This window comes from Solanum stenotomum, chromosome 1, assembly GCF_019186545.1.
Source record: "Solanum stenotomum isolate F172 chromosome 1, ASM1918654v1, whole genome shotgun sequence".
NCBI lineage: Eukaryota > Viridiplantae > Streptophyta > Magnoliopsida > Solanales > Solanaceae > Solanum > Solanum stenotomum.
This window is the reverse complement of record NC_064282.1, coordinates 99041450-99064768: the sequence shown is the minus strand read 5'-3', so window position 1 is coordinate 99064768 and position 23319 is coordinate 99041450. Positions and strand designations below refer to the sequence as shown.

The window sequence follows — 23319 nt, the reverse complement described above, 5'->3', positions numbered from 1 at the left end:
GACCGTAGATCGAAGCCCCAAAAACCCAACTCCTGATCCGATTGACGGTTGACCAGTACGGACCGTCGATCGATCTACGGTCCGTAGGTCAGTCCCGTAGATGGGGATCGACAGCCCAGAAATTTCTGCAATTCGATGGTGGGTCAACCTTTAAAGGGTCATAGCTCTTAGAATCATAATCCCCTCAACATACAATAGGTTTCAACTTAATGCACAACCCAATCAAGCCTCACAGCGAACAATAACTTCAACAATATCAACAACAACTAACAACTTCGACACTTCAACAACAATTCCCAATCTTTTCTCAAAGCATAGAATAAACTTGGTGTGTGTGTGAGGGAAAGGATCAACCCACACGAAAAACTCACATACCTTGATAGGGGTCACCCCCGACGAAAATCCGCAATGATCTTGTTGATCTCCTCTTTCTTCTCTTCTTCTTCTTCTCCTTCTTCAATCTCAAGAACCCTAACTCTTTTCTTTCAAAATGGGGCAAAAATGATCCAAAGATCATCCTAATACAACAATATGAGCTCAAAAGAATTGTCTAGGGAAAAGACTAAAATGCCCTTAATGATTCCCGGACGGATTTCCTTGTCAACTGCCCAACTTTCAAAGGTCATAACTCCCTCATACGAACTCGGAATCGAGCAAACTCGGTGGCGTTGGAAAGTTCGTTCCACGAACTTTGCAACCATAACTGGAATTCCACCTAACTCATCCTGAGCTAGAATTTATGGCTGTTCAAAGTTGGCCAAAATTTCACATTTTCCATACTTAGCCAAATTTCCAGATTTTAAATTCTTTCTAAAAAATGAAAATTTCCAATTCTAAGCCTCTTCAATTATTTCATATTGCCGGATGTTACAAATACATGGTCAAATAATAACATAGATAAATAAGGATGCTAAAGAAACAAAACAATATATATAGTGATAAAATTAATTATACTAGAGTAGAAGTAACATATTTATCAGAATTCAGTATCTTCGATTCAAATTATGTAATTATCTTACAAAATTCATTTATAATGTACCAATTAATTTAAAATTCTGAATCCGTCTAAAGTGAAGAAGAAGAAGAAGAATATTAGCCAAAATGACAACATCTTTCCCCATGAATGATGGTAATAGTGCTTATAGCTACTACAATAACTCCCAACGGCAGGTATTAATTTAATTTAATTTAATTTCTTCAATTTAAATTAAAAAAAACATTTATTAACAAAATTTATTAATGTTATGATTATATATATGTAGAAAGAACTTATAGATGCTTCAAAGGATATGGTGAGAGATGCAATTATTGGAAAACTTGATGTTGAAGTCATGTTATCTTCTTCACACACATTTCGTATTATAGAGTTGGGATGTTCAATTGGACCAAACACTTTCCATGCAATGCAACATGTTGTAGATGTTGTAAAGGAAAAATACCACAATATTATTCTTGAATTCCAAGTATTTTTTAGTGATCATATCGAAAATGATTTCAACACTCTTTTTCGATCACTACCTATTGATCGATCCTACTATGCATCTGGAGTTCCAGGATCTTTTCATGGTAGATTATTTCCATCGCGATCGATACATTTTACACATTCTTCTTGTGCCATACATTGGTTATCTAAGATTCCAAAAGAATTGTTAGATGAGAAATCTCCAACATGGAATAAGGGATTGATTCACTATGGTACATCAAATATTGATGTAGTGAATGCTTATATTGCTCAATTTGAAAAGGACATGGAAATATTCTTTAATGCAAGAGCTGAGGAGATTGTCCCTGGAGGAATGATGGTGTTTATTTCACCATTTTCAAGTTATATAAGTCTCGTGGAATTTTTCGGGTCCAGTCTTATGGATTTGGTAAATGAGGTATGTAATATCTATATTTTACTTGAGTTGAGAGTTTTTTCAGTTTCAATCTTATGAATTTGATAAATAAGGTAAGTAATATCTATATTTTACTTGAGTCGAGAGTTTTTTCGGTTCCAGTCTTATGAATTTGGTAAATGAGGTAAGCAATACTGCATTTGTCCCAATTTATATGACTGACTTTCTCTTTTAGTCGGTCCTAAAAAGAATGACACATTTTTATACTAAGTAACAATTTAACTTTAAAATATTCATTTTATCCTTAATGAAATGATTTATAGTCACACAAATTTCTATCATTCATTTTAAACCACGAATTTTAAAAGTCTTCTTTCCTTTCTAAAACTTCGTGCCGAGTCAAAGTACCTCACATAAAATAGGACGGAGGGAGTATATATATTTTACTTGATTTGAGAGTTTTTTCGGTTCCAGTCTTATGAATTTGGTAAATGAGGTTAGTAATATCTATATTTTACTTGAGTCGAGAGTTTTTTCAGCTCTAGTCTTATGAATTTGATAAATAAGGTAAGTAATATCTATATTTTACTTGAGTCGAGAGTTTTTTTCAGTTCCAGTCTTATGAATTTGGTAAATGAGGTAAGTAATAGCTAAATTTTACTTGAGTTGAAAGTTTTTTCAGTTCCAGTCTTATGAATTTGGTAAATGAGGTAAGTAATATCTATATTTTACTTGAATCAAGAGTTTATTTATAAGGGTAAGGCTGTGTGCACACCACATTTGTAATTGAAGTTTCTTTCTTTTTGACATAGGGAAAGTTAGATGAATCTCTTGTAGACTCATTCAATTTGCCAATGTATTTTCCCTCTCCTCAAGACATGACTAAAGTGGTGGAGAAAAATGGATGTTTTAGCATAGAGAAAATGGAGTTGGCATATCCTAAATCAAAGCTTGTTGATGAGATTGATGCAAAAACTTTTATAATAAACCTAAGAGCTGTTTTAGAAGGACTTCTCATCAATCATTTTGGGAGTAAAATAGCAGAAGAAGTTTGTGCAAGAACTCTTCTTAAAAGTGAAGAGATTTCAACATGGATGAAAGCTAATGGTGGAAAATCATGTCAATTATTTGTCGCTTTGAAGCGTAAATGAATTTCTATGGACGAATCTATCTATATATAGATATTATAGTGAAGATAATACTTTTAGTCGTTGTGATAGTAGACTAAGCATATTTGATATTCAATTAAGCAATATGTGTTTGAATTTCATTAGTCAAAGGTTCAAAAATACATACATTGCTTTAGTGAAGGTCAAATGTGCTTAGTCTGACTATCACATGAGCTAAAATAGAAATAATGCAATAACACAAGAACTGAACATATTATTTTTTTTATATTATATAATTCAGATCCATGGAGAAATTATATGGCACATTTTGTAGGCCAAGCTTTCTATTTGTGTCTAATGTTTTGGATTTTTTTTTCTACTTTTTTTTGGTAGTTGTTCACTTTATGTGCTCTACAAAGAAAATTCAATTTTTTAAAGTTAATGTTCTTAATTAACCTCCATCTAATAATTATTTTTTATTCCTCAGCTTGAGCCGAGTGGCTTTCCGCTCCTCAATCTTATTCTGTTTCCGATCCTGCGAAGAAGTTCACACCAGGATTGAAGAAGCGGGTTTGATAAAACCAGGGTCAGCGAAAGACGATGGAAAAGGCTGCTTGTAAGCGTGATCCTCTATCCTCTCTTTCTATCATCAGAGAATCAATCTCGTAGCCTAGCTACGTAGCAGGCTCAGAGCCTTTTGATGGAGGAAGAACCGCGGCTATGGAATCTGCTGCTCTGGCCGCTGTTGTTTTATTTTGTTATGATCCATAGTTTGTAGGTTGTACCCAATAAGTCATTATGTAAACCATTTATTATATTGTGTATCTAAATTTCAGTGATATTATTGAGATGTTTAGCTTAGTAGACATTTTGGTCATAGATTCAAATAGTTTAGTTTTTGTCTTATTTAGAATTTAAATCGGAGGTAATCGGGGAAAATTTGTGTTCAATTATATTTTTGAAAAAGAGAGAAGAGCACTTTAATTATTTGAAATTTATAAAGATGGAGAAAAGATTTGAAACGCTTTTTCAAATTAGAATCCAACTTCAATTTCGATTTAAGTTTTTCTATAACCAAACACAAATTTTGAAATAAAGTGAAAAATTATTCAACACAATATCATACAAAATGCATGTAATCTAACAAATGGAGTTTGGAGAGAATTCAAAATAATGTGTACACAAATTTACCCCTACATCTACCTTAAAAGTTAGAAAGTTGTTTTTGATAGATTGATCTCGATGCAAGTACAAACACCATAAAATAGTTCAAAAAAATGGAAACAACAAAAATATAAAAGCCAATATAAAATACTGAAGAACACACGACATATATTACATATTTTTGTCAATGAAGTAGTGTCACTTGACACGTTTTGATCTTTTATAAATCGATCCCTATCTCTCACACTTTTATACTGACACATACATACATCTCGTCTTCACATGTCCAGAACATGGCCGGTAGGTACGGACGGCATGATTCTCATCGTGCACTCACGCAGCTTCTCTCCGTTTTAAACAAAAATCCAAAATAATTTTTCAAATGAATCTCTTTATAATCCTCATAAATCTTCCCCAATTTACTAATTTTTCGATAATTAATTCACTATTAGTAAAATGGGATTAATTAAATCTCTTTTCAATCGAAAGAAAAAAAATGACCCAACGCCGGCGAATACGCCGCCCGTGAACTCTCCGGTCATGGTAGAAGAGGAGCTACAACAGGTATTCAACAAATTCGACATCAACGGCGACGGAAAAATCTCGTTTTCAGAACTGGGTTTCATCATGGCCAGTTTAGGAACCGCTGTAACGGAGGAAGAATCGATTGAAATGATTAACGAAGTCGATGGGGACGGAGATGGGTTCATCGATTTGCGTGAATTCATCGAGCTTAACACGAAGAACATCGATTCCGACGAAGTTATGGAGAATTTGAAGGATGCTTTCTCTGTATTTGATGTGGATAAAAATGGATCGATCTCTGCTGAAGAGTTGCAGAAAGTGATGAAGAGTATTGGGGAAGTATGCTCGCTGGATGAGTGCCGGAAAATGATCGGCGGCGTTGATTGTGACGGCGACGGGATGATTGATTTTGAGGAATTTAAAGTTATGATGATCGGAAAAAGAAAAGAATTATAGAGATTTGATTTGGTTTTGTTAGAAATTATGTAGTGGTTTAATGTATCGTTAAGTGTGCGATTCAATATTTTTAAAGTTCAATTTTGATAATTGAAAATACTCCAGCATTTAATTTGTGTTTGTGACGATTGATCGACCTACCTAGTGCTTGTAGAAAACTTATCTCAAATCTCATATTCAAATATTATGTTCAATTGTTCATCATGAACCTTTACTTCTTTTTTTTAATTAAATATCTCAAAGAACAAATGTTTTCTACTCTCATATTTTTTTCCCATCTCTTGCTTCCTTTGTCTTTGTCTATAGTTCATCCTTGACCTTCTTTTTCGAACTCGTTAACATCGAAACATCCGTCATGAAGGCCACTCAAAGTAACCTATTCGAGGTTCACTCTTTGTATTGTACCGCTTGGAAAGAGGCTCGCTAGCCTTTTTCTTTCCCTACACCTAAAAGTTGGACGGACTAGTGACTTTAAATTGAACCTTGAGACCTATCCTTGCCTCTTACCTTTCGGTTCATTGCGAGGAAAGACTATGAATTAAGAACAACTTTAAACTTGACGTAAATTAATAGTTTTGTCCGCAAACTACTAATAGTCTTAAAAACAATCTTTTACTTGAATAACGAAACTTAGATCCACCCTCAATTGTCACATGACATAGTAAATAGTCTTAAACTTTCGTAAAAGCATGAGAATCCTACAAAAAAATTGAAAAAATTATTAAAAACACTTTTAAACATAACGAGAATGTACGAATATATTTCACTCATATTAAAGATCGAACATTATTTTTAAGACCGTCCACGAGTCCAGAAAAACACTATCTCCCCTTTGAGTTTCTGTTATCACACTTTACACTCAAATCAGCAAAAATGTCAAGCAAAATGATGCTAATGGCTAACTCCTTAACACACGTCCGTCCTCTCACTTGCGCCACCGCCGCTGCCGCCGCCGTTTACCCATCACGGCTAGTGGCACAACCACCGGACCTCATCAAATGGGTGAAAATCGAAGGTGGGTTTGTTCACAAATCCATTAAAATAGCACAAGGTGATTCCTTTGGCCTTGGATTAGTTGCTTCTGAAGATATCCCAAAAGGGTCTGATCTTATTGCCTTACCTCAACATATTCCCCTCAAATTTGATGGGTCTTCTTCAGAATCAGAAAATTCCCATTCTGCTTTGATTAAATTAGCTCAGCATGTTCCTGGTAAGGGGTTTTCTTTCTTTTTTATGCCTCTTTTTCATTATCTCGATTTCGCTTTGTTCAAGTTCAGTTTCCATAGGTTTTAATGATAATTAGATTGTTCTTTAATTTATTCAAGCTGAATGTGAAGTATGAAATGCACCATTGGTGTGTGGCTTAGGGGTCGATGAGGTAGGTTGAGAACCGTGAGGTCTTAGCAGAGGATTTCTTTCCATCCGTGGGAAAAGAAATTAGTTGAGGTGCGTGCAAGCTGGCTTAGATAGTATTAGACTATTAGTGTTAGCCACCACAACTCGATTTGGATATTAGTTGAAGTTGACCTTATATAATCTTTTGTATCCATTTTCGCTTTGTTTAGGCTGAGTTTCCACAGGTTTTAATGATAATAGATTGTTCTTAAAATGTTCAAGCTGAATGTGATAATATGAACCACCATAACTCTCTACTTGGATACTAGCTAAGGTCGACTCTATATAATCTTTTGTATCCATTTCGCTTTGTTTAGGCTGAGTTTCCGTAGGTTATAATGATAATCAGATTGTTCTTAAAATGTTCAAGCTGAATGTGAAAATGTGAACCACCACAACTCTTAGTTTACTGAAAGCATGTAGTACTTCTAAGGGTGTGAACTAGAGGTTAATGAAGTTGGGAGAACCATGAGGTCTCGGGTTCAAATTCCAGCAGAGGTATAAAAAAGTTAGGTGGTGTTTCTTTCTATCTACCTAAGGCTTGGTGGTGGAGTTACCCGGTAGCTGGGCGGGTTGGAGGTAGCAGGTATTCGGTTGAACTAGTCGAGAAACTCGTGCAAGCTGGCCCGGACACCACCATTATTGAAAAAGTTTTCATTTTTATCAATCACATTAACAAAAAACTTGTTGAGGTTCACTATATAGTCCTTTGTACCATTCCCCACTGTCCAGTCCAATCTTGTAGGAAGTTTCATGATGATTAGACTATTATTTAGCTGTCTGAAAGTCTACATACCCCAACTATTATCCTTTATCCAGGCTAGGGACGGACTATGCCTTGTGAAGCTCACATAGGGTGAAGTTAAAGGCTTGCCTTTCTCTACAAGAGAAAAAATGGAAAGGTCCCGTTGTAGATTCTTTGATTAGTGGATTAACTATGGTTGGTTTGTGTTGTGCATTGTACATCTGAATGAGTTGAGTATCGGATGTGGGGATTTTTGAATATCAATTCTGCTAACTTTGGCGATGACATTTGGTGTAGTAAATGAAGTACTGTATATTGTAGTGGGGACTGGGGAGGCTTATTTGTAAAATATACTAATATATAGCTGCTCTGTGGAAGCTCGAGCAAGTTAAGAAACAGGAGAAATACTGTTTTTGCTTCATGTACTAAATTATTAGGGGAGTGAAATGTTACACTCGTAGGCAGATAGTTCATCTGAACCAGAAGAGGATTATGATGAAATATACACTAGAAAACAATGACAATCATGATAGTGAGAAAAGAAAGTCCAACATATGTTATTTTTTTGGCATGTTAATGCAAGATACCCTGTCCCATGGAGGATGTTGTCCTTTGTCTTAACCTTCCATGATCGGTCTACTGATCAGTGTAGCTAGTATTAGAAAAATGAATATGCTTACTGTCGCATGCAATTCAGATAGATTTGACCGTAATTGGTGATTGTGTGCTAACATGTATAATACCTTATACAGTTGGCATATTCTTATAATTTTCTTAGACGTTCTATTCTTATCAGACCAAAAGGACGGATAGAAAACATTATGTTCTGTTTTCTGGTTTCCAGCAGTTTGTACTATGGTTGCTTGCCTATCTATTTTTCTGAATCACTCTTTACCATTTACTCTTGTTGTTCTGTTTCTGTCACTTTTCAATAAAATTAGTATCTTTCTCGAATTAGGTGGCTAAATGCTATAACATTGAAATTCCTTTCTGATCTCTTTTAGGAAAAGTGCTTCTGTCTCAGTATAGATTGGTAACTAAATATTTATAAATTAGGCTTTTGAGTATTTAATAAAAGGAGTAAACTGGAAACTTGGAGCATTTGGCAGAGGAGCTGTGGGCTATGAAATTGGGTTTGAAGCTTCTGCAAGAGAGAGCAAGGAAAGGTTCGTTCTGGTGGCCATACATCAGCAATCTCCCAGAGACTTACTCAGTGCCGATTTTCTTTCCTGGAGAGGATATAAAGAACTTGCAGTATGCCCCTCTTCTTTATCAGGTATTGCAGGGATATGCTGAATATGTTTGACTCAATAGAATTGAATAACATTTTAGAAGGTTTCTTACCAACAGTCGTAGTTCTAGCACTTCCTCGCCTGCTGTTTTCTCCGGGGCTTGGGCTTCTCTTTCATGTACTTCTATTGATACTAGCCAAAACTTCCTTTCAGACTTGTACACTCTTATTAAATTGGAACTTTCCAGATTGTTACAGCTATCATGTTTTTGAGCATGGGCAATGACTAATATTGTTTTGAATTAAGATGTAAGTTCTTTATGTTGACCTGATGTGGAAACTTGTAAACATTTTCATTTTCCAGGTGAACAAAAGATGCCGGTTTCTACTGGAATTTGAGAAAATTCTGAAGCATGAACTTGAGAATCTTAAACCTGATGATCATCCTTTTAGTGGCCAAGATGTGGATTCATCTGCTCTAGGATGGGCTATGTCAGCTGTTTCATCTCGAGCATTCCGGTTGTATGGCAGTAAACGTCCTGATGGCACCCGCAGTAATGTTCCTATGATGCTTCCACTTATTGATATGTGCAACCACAGCTTTGATCCAAATGCTGAAATTGTACAGGAAGAAGCAAACTCCGATAGAAATATGCTTGTAAAGGTATAACTGCCGGGGTTCTGTTCAATGTTCTTGTATATCTCATATTTTGGTTGATGTTGTTGTCTTTGCCTCTTCTTTTGCCGTTTTTTCCCCTTAATAGGTGGTTGCAGGAAGGGAGATAAAGCAAAATGATCCGTTGCTACTCAACTATGGCTGTTTAAGTAGTGATCTTTTTCTACTGGACTATGGATTCGTCATTCCATCAAACCCCAATGACTGCATCGAACTTAAATATGACGCTGCTCTTCTTGATGCTGCCAGTATGGCTGCAGGGGTTTCATCCCCAAACTTCTCCTCGCCATCCCCATGGCAGCAGCAGATTTTATCGCATTTAAATCTAGACGGACCAAACTCCGATCTGAAGGTTCGAGTTTTTCCTTCCCATCTATTTTCATCCAACTCTGAAGTTTTACCATTGTTTTTGAAGCACTGTTTTGTCTATGGTGAAACTATATAAATATACTTCAAACAACAATATACCCAGTGTAATCCCACAAGTGGGGTCTGGGGAGTGTAGAGTGTACGCAGACCTTACCCCCTCCCCCCTCCCCCCTACCTTGGAGATAGAAATGTGGTTTTCCAATAGACCCTCGGCTCAAGGAAAAACATATCAACAGATTGGAAAAAATAACGCAAGTGAGAAATCATTGCAAAATACTATAGAAAACATAACAAAGCATTCTGGAAAAAAAAAGGAACAATAACTACAACAAAATAGTACGATAATCAAAGAGACAATAGAACTATACAAATATAAAAACATCTACCAACCCATATTAATGAGCTCAGTGTTACATTTATCGATACGATTAGTTTCTGGAGTTGAACTGATTTTCTTTACTGGATTATCTTATATTAAAGGTGACACTAGGAGGTGGAGAGCTAGTAGAGGGCAGATTATTAGCAGCCTTGAGAGTTGTCCTATCAAACGATGAAGAAGCAATGAAGCAGCACGACTTGGAGACGCTCAAATCATTGACAGTCGAAGCCCCTCTGGAAATATCGACTGAAGTATCAGCTCTTCGCACCGTTGTGGCTTTGTGTGTAATTGCTCTCGGACACTTCCCAACAAAAATCATGGAGGACGAGTCGTTGCTGAAGCAGAATGTTTCACCTACTACTGAGTTGGCTCTCCAGTTCAGAATACAAAAGAAGTCCCTCATTGTGGATGTTATGAGGGATCTTAGCAAGAGGGTAAAGTTACTCCTTGCCAAGTAGTTAATGTACTTGTGGACACCATCCCATTTTAATTATTACCGTGGTGCCTGAGCTAGCTTACATCTTGAGTAATTCTACGTGGTGCCTGCTACCTCCCATCAATAGAACTACTGGGTAATTCTATTCACCAAGGCTTGTGGACATCTTCTTAAGATAGATTAAAACTTTTTTTCCCCCTTTTTTTCTGCATTTTCGGAGGGTCTTATTAAACACCTTCACAAATTTCGGAAATTTTGGTGATTATGGAGAGTATGATATAGACAACCTACTCTAATGCAATTTTGATTCAACTATTTTTCCTTCATCACTTCGACATGTTTTACGTGATATGTATTCTCACTTTAATTTGTGTTTAGTTTCGTATAAATATAGTGCAGTGCGCAAAGTATTATTCATAGTATATATGTCCAAGCTGAAGAAACTTCTTGCTGCTCTAAACCTGCCCCCTCTCCCCTACAAAAAAAAAAGTCGCTCGGTGTAGAAGTATCCTACATTTCGAGATGGGTGTGATGTAGACAATCTACTCTAACGCAATCATGGGTTGTTTACCCATAATATTCCTTAGATTTGAAATCATAGCTTAATTAAGCATAATCTTAGGTTTATCCTTGTTTAAAAGGGTTATCTTTCAAACTTCAAATGGTAGAAACTAGAAATTAGTTTTGCATTTTGTCTAAATCTTTAGTTTGCTTATTTCAAATAGAATATTGGTAGGTAAGAGGAATGAAAAGCTACACATAAAGTAATATACTTTAACGATGTGAGGGTTTTTTGGGAAAATCGTGTAGACTTAGTTTATTGTCGATATTATCACACCATGTTAACAGTATCTTTAAGTTGGTTTAGCCCAACAACGGGTATTTAGAGTTGGAATCAAGGTTTAAAGCTTCTGATTAGTAAATTTGAGATTCTATTCATTTTAAGTACTGCGTTCTAAATAAACAATTTATATGTACATGTTAATGAATTTCTCAAGACAAATAATACATGATTTGGACTAAAATTACCGAATTCGGCCTCCACTACTGCCGGTATCAGAACCAATAGTTTAACGAGACGAGTATAAAGATGGTGGAGTGACGACATAGGACTTATCAATTTATTACCCTTAACATCCCAAAGGTAGCTTGAAGACATGCGTGCTTTGGGTTTCGATGGTCATATGGGTGAATCTCGAAAATTGATTCGTGAATCATGGTAATAGGGCACATTGAACCTAGTTCGAGCTGAGGTAGAGGCCCATGGATATCGCGTTTGGTCACATTGATTGAACTTAATTCAAGAGGGAGATTATTAGTTGTTCGAACAAAATCTTTATATAATCAAATCATGTTTATTTTTTTGTTGGGATTATATAATCTTAAATATTAATCAGTTTTAAAAGATTATAAACATTCAATATTAAGATTACACATTTATAATGCTTAAAAGAAGTAAGGAGTGTTTAATTTATTAGTATTACGCATGCACTGATGTATGATTTATCTATTTGTTGTTTAGGTTCTTTCCCTACTTAACAAAACAACAACAAAATTAAAATAAAAAATATACATAACAAAAAAAAGTCAGAATTTTGAACTCTTTTATAATTACACTCTTGGTAAGTCATGATCACAATAATGTTGAGTTCAAATAAATATGATAAGCATAAAAATGAATTTTTGAATCGTGTGATTTTAAGTTAAGTATATTTAAATCATATAATTTTACTTTACGTGTATCATTAAGAATAAAATGAGAATATTATAATTAAATCTATTATATATTTTTTTTAAATGGTGTATGAGATCTCATTTTCAAACGTCGAGTTTGGGATAGCTAGCTCTCGCATTCATAATTTGTACATGAGAAATTCTATTTTTTTTATGATCTTTCTAATGACTGACAAATTTATGATTTTTCTCACTTAGATTGATGAAGCAGAACACATCAATCCATAAAATTTAACTATAAGAAGGAGATGATTATGGCGTGAAAGTACTCTTACGTACCCAGCTATGTCATTCAGCTCGAGCGCATACATGAAACTTATAATAAAAGCAATTTATTATGGCATAAATAACGATATTTGATATAACGAACTTGAACTCGTAACCTCTCCGAAAAATTATTTGAGTGTGCTTTGTCTTTTTTGTTATGTTGAAGTAGACAAATAGTCATGGGTAGACGTAGACATTTTTGCTATATTTTCGGCGCAACGCACGAAAATTAACATATAGCCCATAGTTAGGTGGTTTTTCTATTGGCATCTAACGTGGCCCTTAATATGTTAATCTCATCTACTTGATGTCACTTTTTTTGTGCTTATTTGCTATCACACAAAAATAGAAATTAGCGACGGACTAATTTTGTTGTTAAACAATAAAAATTATCTTTAGTTCTATTTAGCAACGAGTTATTGATAGTGAAAAGTATTGAAAAACACCTCTAAATTTAACGTGAATGGTTAGTTTTGGTCCTGAACTATTATTAACCTTAAAAAACTAATCTATTTGACTAACTGAACTTAAATACACCCTCAATTTGCCACATGACATAGAAACTGGTCTCAAATTTTTATAGGAGCATGAAACTCTTAATAAAAAATCGACAAAAGTGTTGAAAGCACTCCAAAATTTGGCAAGAATTTAGAGGTGTATTTCACTCATGTGGCAAGATTGGGTTTATTTAAGTTTAGTTAGTCAAGTTGAAGGGTATTTTTAAGGTTGTCAACAGTTTGAAGACAAAACTAACAATTCACGTCAAGTTTAAGAGTGTTTTCAATACTTCTCTCTTATTGATAACATGCCAATCTCATCTAATGTAGCCCCCACATGTTAGTATCATCTACTTAATGTCCCCTTTTGTGCTTTCTCGCTATCACGAAAATAGAAATTAGCGGCGGACTAATTTTATAGCTAAACAGTAAATTTCGCTGTCAATCTTATTTTGTAATGAATTAATGATAAAATGTCACTCATCTAACATGGACCCCTAATATATTAATCTCATCCACTAGACGTCACCTTTTTTGTTTTTTGCTTACTAGCAAAAAATAAAAATTAGTGATGAATAAATTATATAATTATTAATCTTATTTAGCAATAAATTATAAAAGAAAAAACATTTTTTAGGTGTAAGTTAATAATTAGCAACAATTTTGAATGTCACACTAACCATATATATTTCTATCTTTAGCCCTTCTTCTAGAAATACTACTCATCACTCTTGTAATAATAATGTCATCATCCATTTCTTTGTCTTATTATGTATGATTAAAATTCAAGAGTATTTGTCTAAAATTATATTTATATAAGTGCACCTTGTTTCTTCCAATTCAGGAGTATTTGTTGTTGGTTTTATTTTGAAATTATCACAATTCAAAAAAAAATTAATCTAAATAGCCGTTCAAAAGTCAATCGCTTAAATTTTTAATTGTTCTACAAATTATATGTATGTATGCAAAATGGTATTTCACAACTACTTCATTCATTGACCCTAAGCAAGTCAATGTAATCGCTTATTATTAATAGGAGAAATTTGCGAACTATCGTCAATAATATTGTTATAGTCAATTATATATCGCCATTGTCACTTACAATTATCAACTATCAGTATTCACCAACCACTATCTGCAACTACCATTCTCAGTCATAACCATTACCACCACCAACAACTACAATCAGTCATTAGCATCGCTAACTATCACATTTACAATCATCACCACTAACCTCATTACCACAACAATCATTTATATATATTGTCAAATAGTATCGTTAGTGATCACCATCCCCATTTAGCTATCACTATCATCAACCAAAACTATTAGTTGCCATCATTTTTAACACTACTACTCGACAATATCACCCTACCTATTACCTACAAATATCATCACTATCAATGACCATATAATTTTTAAAATACTACCTACAAATATCATCACTATCAATGACCATATAATTTTTAAAATATTTTATTGATGAAGTATTAAATTAATAAATATTTTCTTTGAGTCGTATATTTATTAATTTTTACATATACAAATGTTTGAGAAAATAATCAATTTTAATTATTTCGTATTTAGAACTTAATATAACATCTTCATATTCAAATATATATTTCAGTTCATATTTTAATCTTAATAAAAACAACCAGAATATAAATATAACAAGCATGGTCCACATTAAGGGAAAAGTAATAAAACATAAATGCATTTGAACGACAGGAACAAATTGTTGATGTTGACTCAATTCAATAATGGAAACTCCAAAGACTATTATAACAATGGAATAGTTCAAAAATGACAGGGAATATAAAGACTTGAGGTATTTATTATTATAATAATTAATAGACTTGAAAGGTATATAAATAAAAAGTGTACATTAATTATGATCATTACAATTGGGAAATAATTGTTAAAAAGATTCAATAATGCAAACTCTAGGAAGACTATTATCACAATATATAAAAGAGTCCAAATAAATGAATAGATTTAGTAAATGATAGGGACAAAGTACTTCATCTTATTAATAAAAAACATTTTTAGTGAGCCATTAGTTAGTAGTTAGGTAAAATTAATCAGTCCTATCAATACGTTATATATATCGATAATATAAATAATTTTTGTTTTATATTACATTATTATTGCAATTTACCCTCTTATATAATAAGTTGTTTTTATATTTTCTTATTATGATTTACTATTTTGAGTTATTTATTGTTTTAGATAAATTTAACTATCAAGTTCAAAATATCTCTCTCTATATATATATTGATGCGTATAACTTAAACTCATACCTAAAACCTCCACTTGAAAGTTGAAATTATTATTTAACTTATTCTGTTAGTCAATCTTGCTACACTGCTCCTACTCCAGTAGTTTCTTTGAAAGTTATTGTAGTGGAGTGCTTTTTTTATTCTATCGTTTCAATTTATGTGATTATTTTTGATCTGGTACAAGGTTTAAAAATGGATTTTAAAAAAAATTGTGGTTATAAATTTAAAAATTTTGTGATGTCATAATATTTATGTGATTATAAAACTTTATCATTAAGGATAAAATAATTAAAAGAATTCATTCTTTTCAAAAATATTGCAAAAATATAGGATCACATAAATTGAAACGTATAGAATAATTCGACTGAAAAGTTACGTGCGAAGAAAAACTGACATCAACTTTAATTTGGATAATGCAACAAAGATCCATGTTCATAGTAATATAAGTATATATTTGAATAATTATATATATATATATATAGAGAGAGAGAGAGAGAGTCATGTATGACTAGTATTCTAGTCATGGATGTCCAACATACATGTGACAAGACAAAGCAGGTTCGACTGCTTGATAATAGTGTTAAGATTCGACTAATTCAAATTCACATGATCATGCTTCAAATTGGACATTGACGATTATCTATTATTTTGAGGAATTATATTATCTCTTTAGGTAGATATTTCATTCTTAAATCATTACAAGTTCTATGTGCTCCCTGTCCAAAACGATTCATTTATTTCATTATTCAAAGTCGAGCTACATATCTAATTAAGAATAGATAAATACTAATTACTACTCCATCACACCTCATATCGTTCATATTCGTTTTATATGTTATGATCAAATACTGCATGCACAAAGGCTGCAAATTAATCAATTTGATCTATTCAATTTCGAGTTGCTACTAATTGCTATCCTTTTTTTGTTTTGAATTCCAAGACTCTTCCAATTTTTCCACTGCCAAACACGACCTTGGGACAACTTGGTTATAGGCCATGTATTCTTTTCTTCCTCATCTTTTGAATAATCATCTAGTCTTGAAATTCATTAGCCTGATTAATTTTCTATTCATGTCAGGTAGGCTCACTTACACGAGTAAGCACTTCTTACCAAGAAGTTTTATATTTTTATAGCTCGAACTTGAAATATTTGATAAGGATTGAGAGATTTTGATAGATATTGTTTCCTCCTCACTAATAGTAAACCTTAGTACGTGTTTTAATTTATAGGTGACAAACTTTCCTTTTTAATTTGTTTAGGAAAGAATATCCTACTTCTTTACATAAAAATAATTAATCTTTAAATTTCTCATACCACATAAATATGCATGATCACTTATTTTAATTAAGAACACATGACTAAAATATCTTTTTTATTTTCTTAAATTTCGTTCTCAGTCAAAAAAAATGTTATATAAATTAAAGTTGAGGTCCTACACTTATTATCAAGGAATTCTCTATTTTCAAAGCTCAAACTTGAGACATCTCGCTAACGATAAGAAAATTCCAAATATGAAATACCGATCCTATCACAATTCTATGATGGTTACTTCCTCCTCATCAATACTTGTAAAAGTATGTACTTTAGTTAATATTCAACATTGTACTAGAGAAAAATAAGAATCTTTTTGTAAAAATCTATGGTGTGCACAACTTTTCCTAATTTTCCAGTGCACGTGCAGTCGACTAATTATTACTACTATGTTTTTTTCACTAATTATATTACTATGAGAAGAAGAAAAAAGAAAAAGATGAGACAAATGCTTTTTTGGGAAATTTCTTGGTGTTATGAGCCAATTTTATATAAACATAAAATTTTACATAATTATTACTTACATAACTCTTACAAGCAATCAAACGACGATTCCTCAGTCCTCAAATCACAGCTTATAACTAAATAACTCTTTAATAATACCTGCATAACTCATGTCAACAACCAATCGAACTATTAGTCCTTAGATCACATCCTATGACTAAGTCACTAAATCATGTTGTTTACCTAGGGGAAAACCTAGTATATTATATTAGTGTATATGTATATATATATATATATATAGCATGTGCATTATATTAATGTTGTATTATTCCTAATTACTAGGAAAAATCTAACCAAAATGTAGATCACTCGGTTGGAGGATGGATCTAGTCCAATTATTAAAGTCCATCACATTATTTTCGTGAGGAAACACAAAAAGATTCTTTTGATTGTTAATTGTATAATTAATTAATAGTACTAATTGTCCCTATTCTAGCTAGGAAGAAAATAGTTATTTAAAAATAGTCCCAAAAGTATGCTTTAGTGAGAGTTTCAAGGAAATTCAAGAAATTGCAACGCAAAAATCGAAGTAGACGCTAAATTATTGTACACAGAGAGTTGCAAAAGTACCATCGCAAGAGTTTGTTAAGTATTTGATGAAAATAAAAAAAAAATACTCATTTTGACTAATTTAAAGGATATATCAAAATTGTTTAAAACATAAGTTAAAAGATAATTTTTGAATGTACACTTAAACATAAGGGATCATTTTTGTCATTATCTCGAAGAAAAAGAGATCATTTTAAGAAAAATAGATTGTTCATCAGAAATTAAATATTAGTTCTAGTCTTAAATATTATTATGTCAATCTGGATTTTGTATTAAAAAGTCCAATAATATATACTCCTTCAATATATATTTAACTTGATACACTTCCTAAAAGAAATATATAAAAGGGAAAAAGGACATATATACCCCCGAACTATCAAAAATAATATACAAATACCCTTCGTTATACTATTGAGACACTAAAGCCCTGCCGTTCAAAAAGTGGAGCATTTATGCCCTTCTCTTTAACGGAAGGACATGTGTCGTCATCCTATGCATCTACCCTTATTATTCACCAAATTCTAAACCCACAACCCGAATTAAAAAGACCCACCCAAATAACCCCTAACCCACATTGTCAACGTCAACGTCAACATCTTCAAGGTCCGGCGAGCTGCGCGGTCCTTATCCTGACGAAACCATCGGAGGGAACAAAATTCATCTCCCGCATTTTGAATGGCGTCATAGGAGGCGGAGGTGGCTAATTCCTTCGTGCCACTCTTTCCGTTGAAGCTTCTAAGGTTGTTCCACCGGAGGTGATAGCTCCGTTGGTAGCGACGGCGGCATATGACGTGACGGTGGTTGAGGCTCTTGTTTTTCGTTGTGTTCAACTTCATTACTCTGCATTTCAACCTTGTCTGAAAGGATCTTCTCTTTTTCTAATTCGCCTGAGGTGCCTTCCATGAGCTCATCGGAGGTTTTTTCGACAATAAAGGTTCAGGTGGAGAAGAACGACTTTTAAATGTATCCACCGGAATCACCTTAACATCAAGTTCTTCCTTCTGCTTCTCGCTCCGCCGTTAACGGTGACTATCATACTCCGATGTCGTAGAACGGTACAAATTCACACCAAAAAAAGACATTTTAACCCTTTTCTGCATATTGTGCAGAGTTTCTTTTTCTTCAAAATTTTGAACAGTAAAATATTTATTTATCAAACTAATTCATTATTTCAATTTTTAAAATATTCATTATATGGATCCATATCCAAACGTATGTTTACTTAGAAATGGATCCTTCCATTGACTTGTTTCTATTGAATCTTGAAGGAAATTATTAAGTCGGCGACATTGAAAGTTTACATGCAGCAACAAGTGTGAACTTGATCTAAAAAGGAGGAGAGGGTGGTTGTCGGCGGAGTTGACGGAGGAGTGTGGTGGTAATTGGTTGGGACTCCAGTGTTAAAAGGGTTTTTTTCCCGTTCCTTTTTTAGGAGATGATCTTTTTAATGGGTGGGTTAGGGGGTTATTTGGGTAGGTCTTTTTAATTCGGGTTGTGGGTTTAGAAATTGGTGAATAATAAGGGTAGATGCATAGGATGACGACACGTGTCTTTCCGTTAGAGAGAAGGGCATAGATGCACCACTTTTTGGACCGTAGGGGCTCTAGTGTCTCAATAGTATAACAAAGGGTATTTGTATACCATTTTCGATAGTTCAGGGATATATTTGTCCTTTTTTCCTATATAAAAATATATATTATTCTTAATTATTATATGTTATTTTACTCATTAAAAATAAATAATAATGACAATAATGATAATAAGATTTAAAATATTAAATCATTTATTGATAAGTAAAAATGAATGAAGGAGGAATAAATTTTACTTATTTCTATCTATTATATAGAAGAGCCATGAGAAGGACGGTCAATGACATTTTAGTAATTTTAACATCATTTAAGGACAAAATAATAGTTGTATAATTAATGGTCAAAATGAAAATCTAGAAGAATCCATACATGTCTTAACTGTTGTTATGGGCCCATAACTAATAAGGATATTATTGTAATTTTATTAAAATGAAGAGTTTCTATTAGTTAACTTCTTAAAACAATAATAAATGCTAAGCTTGTTTTGACATATTTTAGAAAGAAAATTTTCAATTAATTAAAATAAAATGTGTTTGAATAGTTAATATTTTGTTCCTAGAAATACTTTAAAGGATTATTGCGTAAACATATTTTTAATATTATGTAACATAATATGACCACTAAAGAGTCTTTAAAATGACGTATCAATATTTTTTAATTGATTTGAAGAAAATATCAAATTTCGTGACTAAAAGAATGAACAATGTCTGACTATCAAGAAATTAATAATTTGATAATGTATTCATCGAAAGATTAAAAAATATAAATTTTTCATTTCTATATTTTCTTAATATCAAATATGATAAACTATTTAACAGAGAAAATTTGACAAGGAAAACGTTTAACATTCAAATTCTAATGAATATTAAAATTCAAACTAAAGAAAAATAAGTAGTTAAAAAATAAAGAAGAACAACAAAAGAAAATGTCAATGGAAAAAGACTTTGTTGAGAAATATAGAGGAAGAAAAAAACTTAAAAATAAATAAATTAAGAAAAAAAACAACCTGAAAAAAAAGTATATTGGTTATTTTGTGTTCTTTACGGTATGATATTAAGAGTGTAGTATCAAAAAAAGTTAATTAATGTAATTTAGAATATAACATTATGATAATTGTTATTGTAGATAGAAATAAAGTTTCTTTCATGATTGTTTTCATTGTTGTGGAGTTAAAAAATTAATTTTTTAATAAATACTTTCAATATTTAGAATATAACATTACAATAATTGTTTTTTATTGTTGTGAAGTTAGAAATCAAAATTTTAAGTATTTCTATTTATCGAAACCAATAATAAAATGCATCACAAAATTCATCGACAAAGTCAATTACAAACACAGTATACTTAAGTTGAAGCAATAGAGATTTGAAAGACTTTAAATCGATCTTTACGAATTGATTGATCAATGATTAGTATTTTATTAGATGCAAAGCTTATGGTGCAAATATTACAAAACGAAGATAATAACATTGTGGAAAATAGATACCACTTGCGAATATATATGAAGATCGATGAACTTTTTTAAAGATATCAACATTTTATATATACCTCAAACACAAAATGTTTTAACTGAACATAATCTAACGCAATTCTTTATTTCCTTGCTGCATAGAATTTTTTAGAATTCAACTTTCTCAAATTAGGTTGTAAACGACACATTTATGTCGTATGCCCTTTGAAATAGATTATAAAGTAATATATTGAAGTTGTTTACTAAAGAACCAAATAGTATAAAGTACAGAAATCTCATATCTTTGGAGGCTAATTACATCATATTTGGGAGTTTCCTCAATTACAAAAATCTCGAATTTTTCATTCCTCTCGAATACATTCCTTGGTTGTCCAATACATTGCAAATGACATATTAATTCGGAGGAGGGATGCATTCAAGAGGGGATATGTATGTATTTGAGAGGGAATAGATGTATCCGAGAGGAAATAGGAATGTATCCGAGAGAAGATTATAATATCTTAAGTTGTAAATTTATGTAATTTTTTCCAATAAAATATGTGAAATTATATTGGGCCCGTATCACGAGCCTTAAAATTATCTAGTTGTAAAAATAAACGGTGAAGGTTGACTTCCTCTAATTTCTCTAATTTCAATAGAATAGACATCTATTGATAAGTAAAAGCGGATGAAGAGAGTAAATGTTTTCTTATTGTACAAATGAACGGTGAAGGTTGACTTTCTATAATTTCAATACAATAGACATTTATTGACAAGTAAAAACAGAAAAAAAGTAAATAGTTTTTTATATTGTAAAAATAGGTAGTGGAGGAATTTCAATAGAAATAGATATTTATTGACAAGTAAAAATAAATATTTTCTTATTGTAAAAATGAACAATTGAGGTTGATTTTCTAAAAATAGACATTTATTAATAAGTAAAAATAAACGAAGAAAGTAAAAATTTTCTTTTTTGTAAAAATGGACGGTGGAGGTTGACTTTCTATAATTTCATTTACATGAAAATAATTGTGTCAAATGATTTAGTTAGAATAAAAAAAAATACAAAAAGAATGATATGGTCAATGACTAAGACTTAATTTATTAATGCATTTTAGGACTTGAGGAAGATGAGTCGAAGTCAAAAGGTTAAAATAGTATATTACATTTTAAATATTTATTGCGATGATTTAATTAATTATTATATTTTATTTACGATTGCATTCACTTTTTTTATTGCTTTGTTATGTGTTACTTGATTGAGAATTTTTTTTAAAATTATATCTCTATTTTTATGAGATAAAAATAAGTTTACATATACTTTTCTTTTCAAACTTTACTTATAAAAATACACCAAATATTACTTGTGAATACAATATTGATGAATTTATTAGTTATAAACTTATAATTAATTTAACTGGAGAAAAATTGGTTGTTGTTTGTATTAAAATTTATAGTCATTACAAATATGGTTGTTGAAAATTACGAATAGAAAATAAAGAAATAGCTACTACTTATAAGTTGGAAACATAGTAAGTATTAATATAAACATTTATATAGATACACCAAGTTGTGTGCATCATCTTGTTAATTAAAATCGTCATCAATATATTATTATTTACTTAATTATATTAAATATGATCCCTAAGATACAAATAGACTTTATGTGGGATTGTGGGGAAATCATTTGAAAATATTTGATTAATAAGAGATAATTTATTATTTTATATTTAATTTACTTTTACTTATACGTATTAATTAGTAGTGAATTAATAAAATTATAAAACCACCTCAACTCTCCGTTTCTAGCATGTTATAGTTATTAAAGTCTCTAGACGACGAAAATTGGAGATTACTGCTAAGTCAGATGTTTCGCGAACTATATTCAATTTTAAGACGTTATTTCGATGCACTTTAATTGCCCTCGTGAAGAGGCGTAATCCGATATCATTAATATCCAATAGCTTTTATAATAATGATTGAATTTACTACTATCTCACTCATTGAATATAACAAAGCAAATGATGATATCTCAATGAACATAGGAATGTTTTTTACTTAAAGAAATGTGTTAAATTAAACATGAAGGGAGTATTGATTCATAGTAAATTAATTTTCTCAATCTAATGTAAACATGATTACAAATATCAGGAGCAAAAAAAAGAAGAAAAACATGTTAAAAAAGAAAAAAAAAAGTAAAAAGAAAGAGACAAGAAACTTAATGCATCATTAAAAAAAATATTCTCTCTACAAGTAGGCAATTACTAGTAAAATTTTCTTCCCCTTTTCCCATTTACTATTTTATTCATATTATTTGGAATATGTATGAGACAAAGTCAAAACTCCCAGCCTAGTAAGATCCAGCACGATAAACAAGGTTTTAATAATATCTTATAATAAATTAATATCGTCAATTAAAATATAAAATTTGAGTATTTTCATATTATCTCTTTAAATTTAGAATCATTTAATCTCAGTTGAAGTCAAAAAATTGTAATCGTAATAATTTTTTCTGTATACGAAATGATTCTTAAACAACAGAAAAGTTACTCTCCGCCCTCTTTTAACTATCATTTTAATTTAAAAGAAATTATTTGAAATTAAGTATCATTTTAAAATGTTAAGATGATGAATTGATATTTGTTTCTAGCTATACCGCCTTTTTAATATTGAACAATATTTTAAAAATATCAATTGCTCTATTTTAAAAGGATTTTTTGAGACTTGATCAAATAGATACCTTACAAAATATTTTGATACTCATGTGTGAAACGTACTCCCCAATGATCAATTATATATCTAAATACACCAATAT

The 23319-nt window shown here is 31.7% G+C and overlaps 2 protein-coding genes and 1 pseudogene across 2 annotated transcripts; all 3 read left to right on the top strand.

Moving 5' to 3' along the window:
- Positions 1-1256: 1256 nt before the first annotated feature.
- On the top strand, positions 1257-3012 carry LOC125846580 (loganic acid O-methyltransferase-like; annotated as a pseudogene).
- Positions 3013-4381: 1369 nt separating this feature from the next.
- LOC125877042 (probable calcium-binding protein CML25) lies at positions 4382-5261 on the top strand. Its single transcript, XM_049558349.1, has one exon. It carries the CDS (start codon positions 4568-4570, stop codon positions 5090-5092), a length of 525 nt encoding a protein of 174 aa, XP_049414306.1. The 5' UTR covers positions 4382-4567; the 3' UTR covers positions 5093-5261.
- A 649-nt stretch (positions 5262-5910) lies between these two features.
- Positions 5911-10646, top strand: LOC125850022 (uncharacterized). Its single transcript, XM_049529948.1, has 5 exons — positions 5911-6302; positions 8342-8508; positions 8828-9127; positions 9228-9491; positions 9989-10646. The coding sequence occupies exons 1-5, from the start codon at positions 5966-5968 to the stop codon at positions 10343-10345; spliced, it is 1425 nt and encodes a 474-aa protein (XP_049385905.1). The 5' UTR covers positions 5911-5965; the 3' UTR covers positions 10346-10646.
- The last annotated feature ends 12673 nt before the right edge of the window (positions 10647-23319 follow it).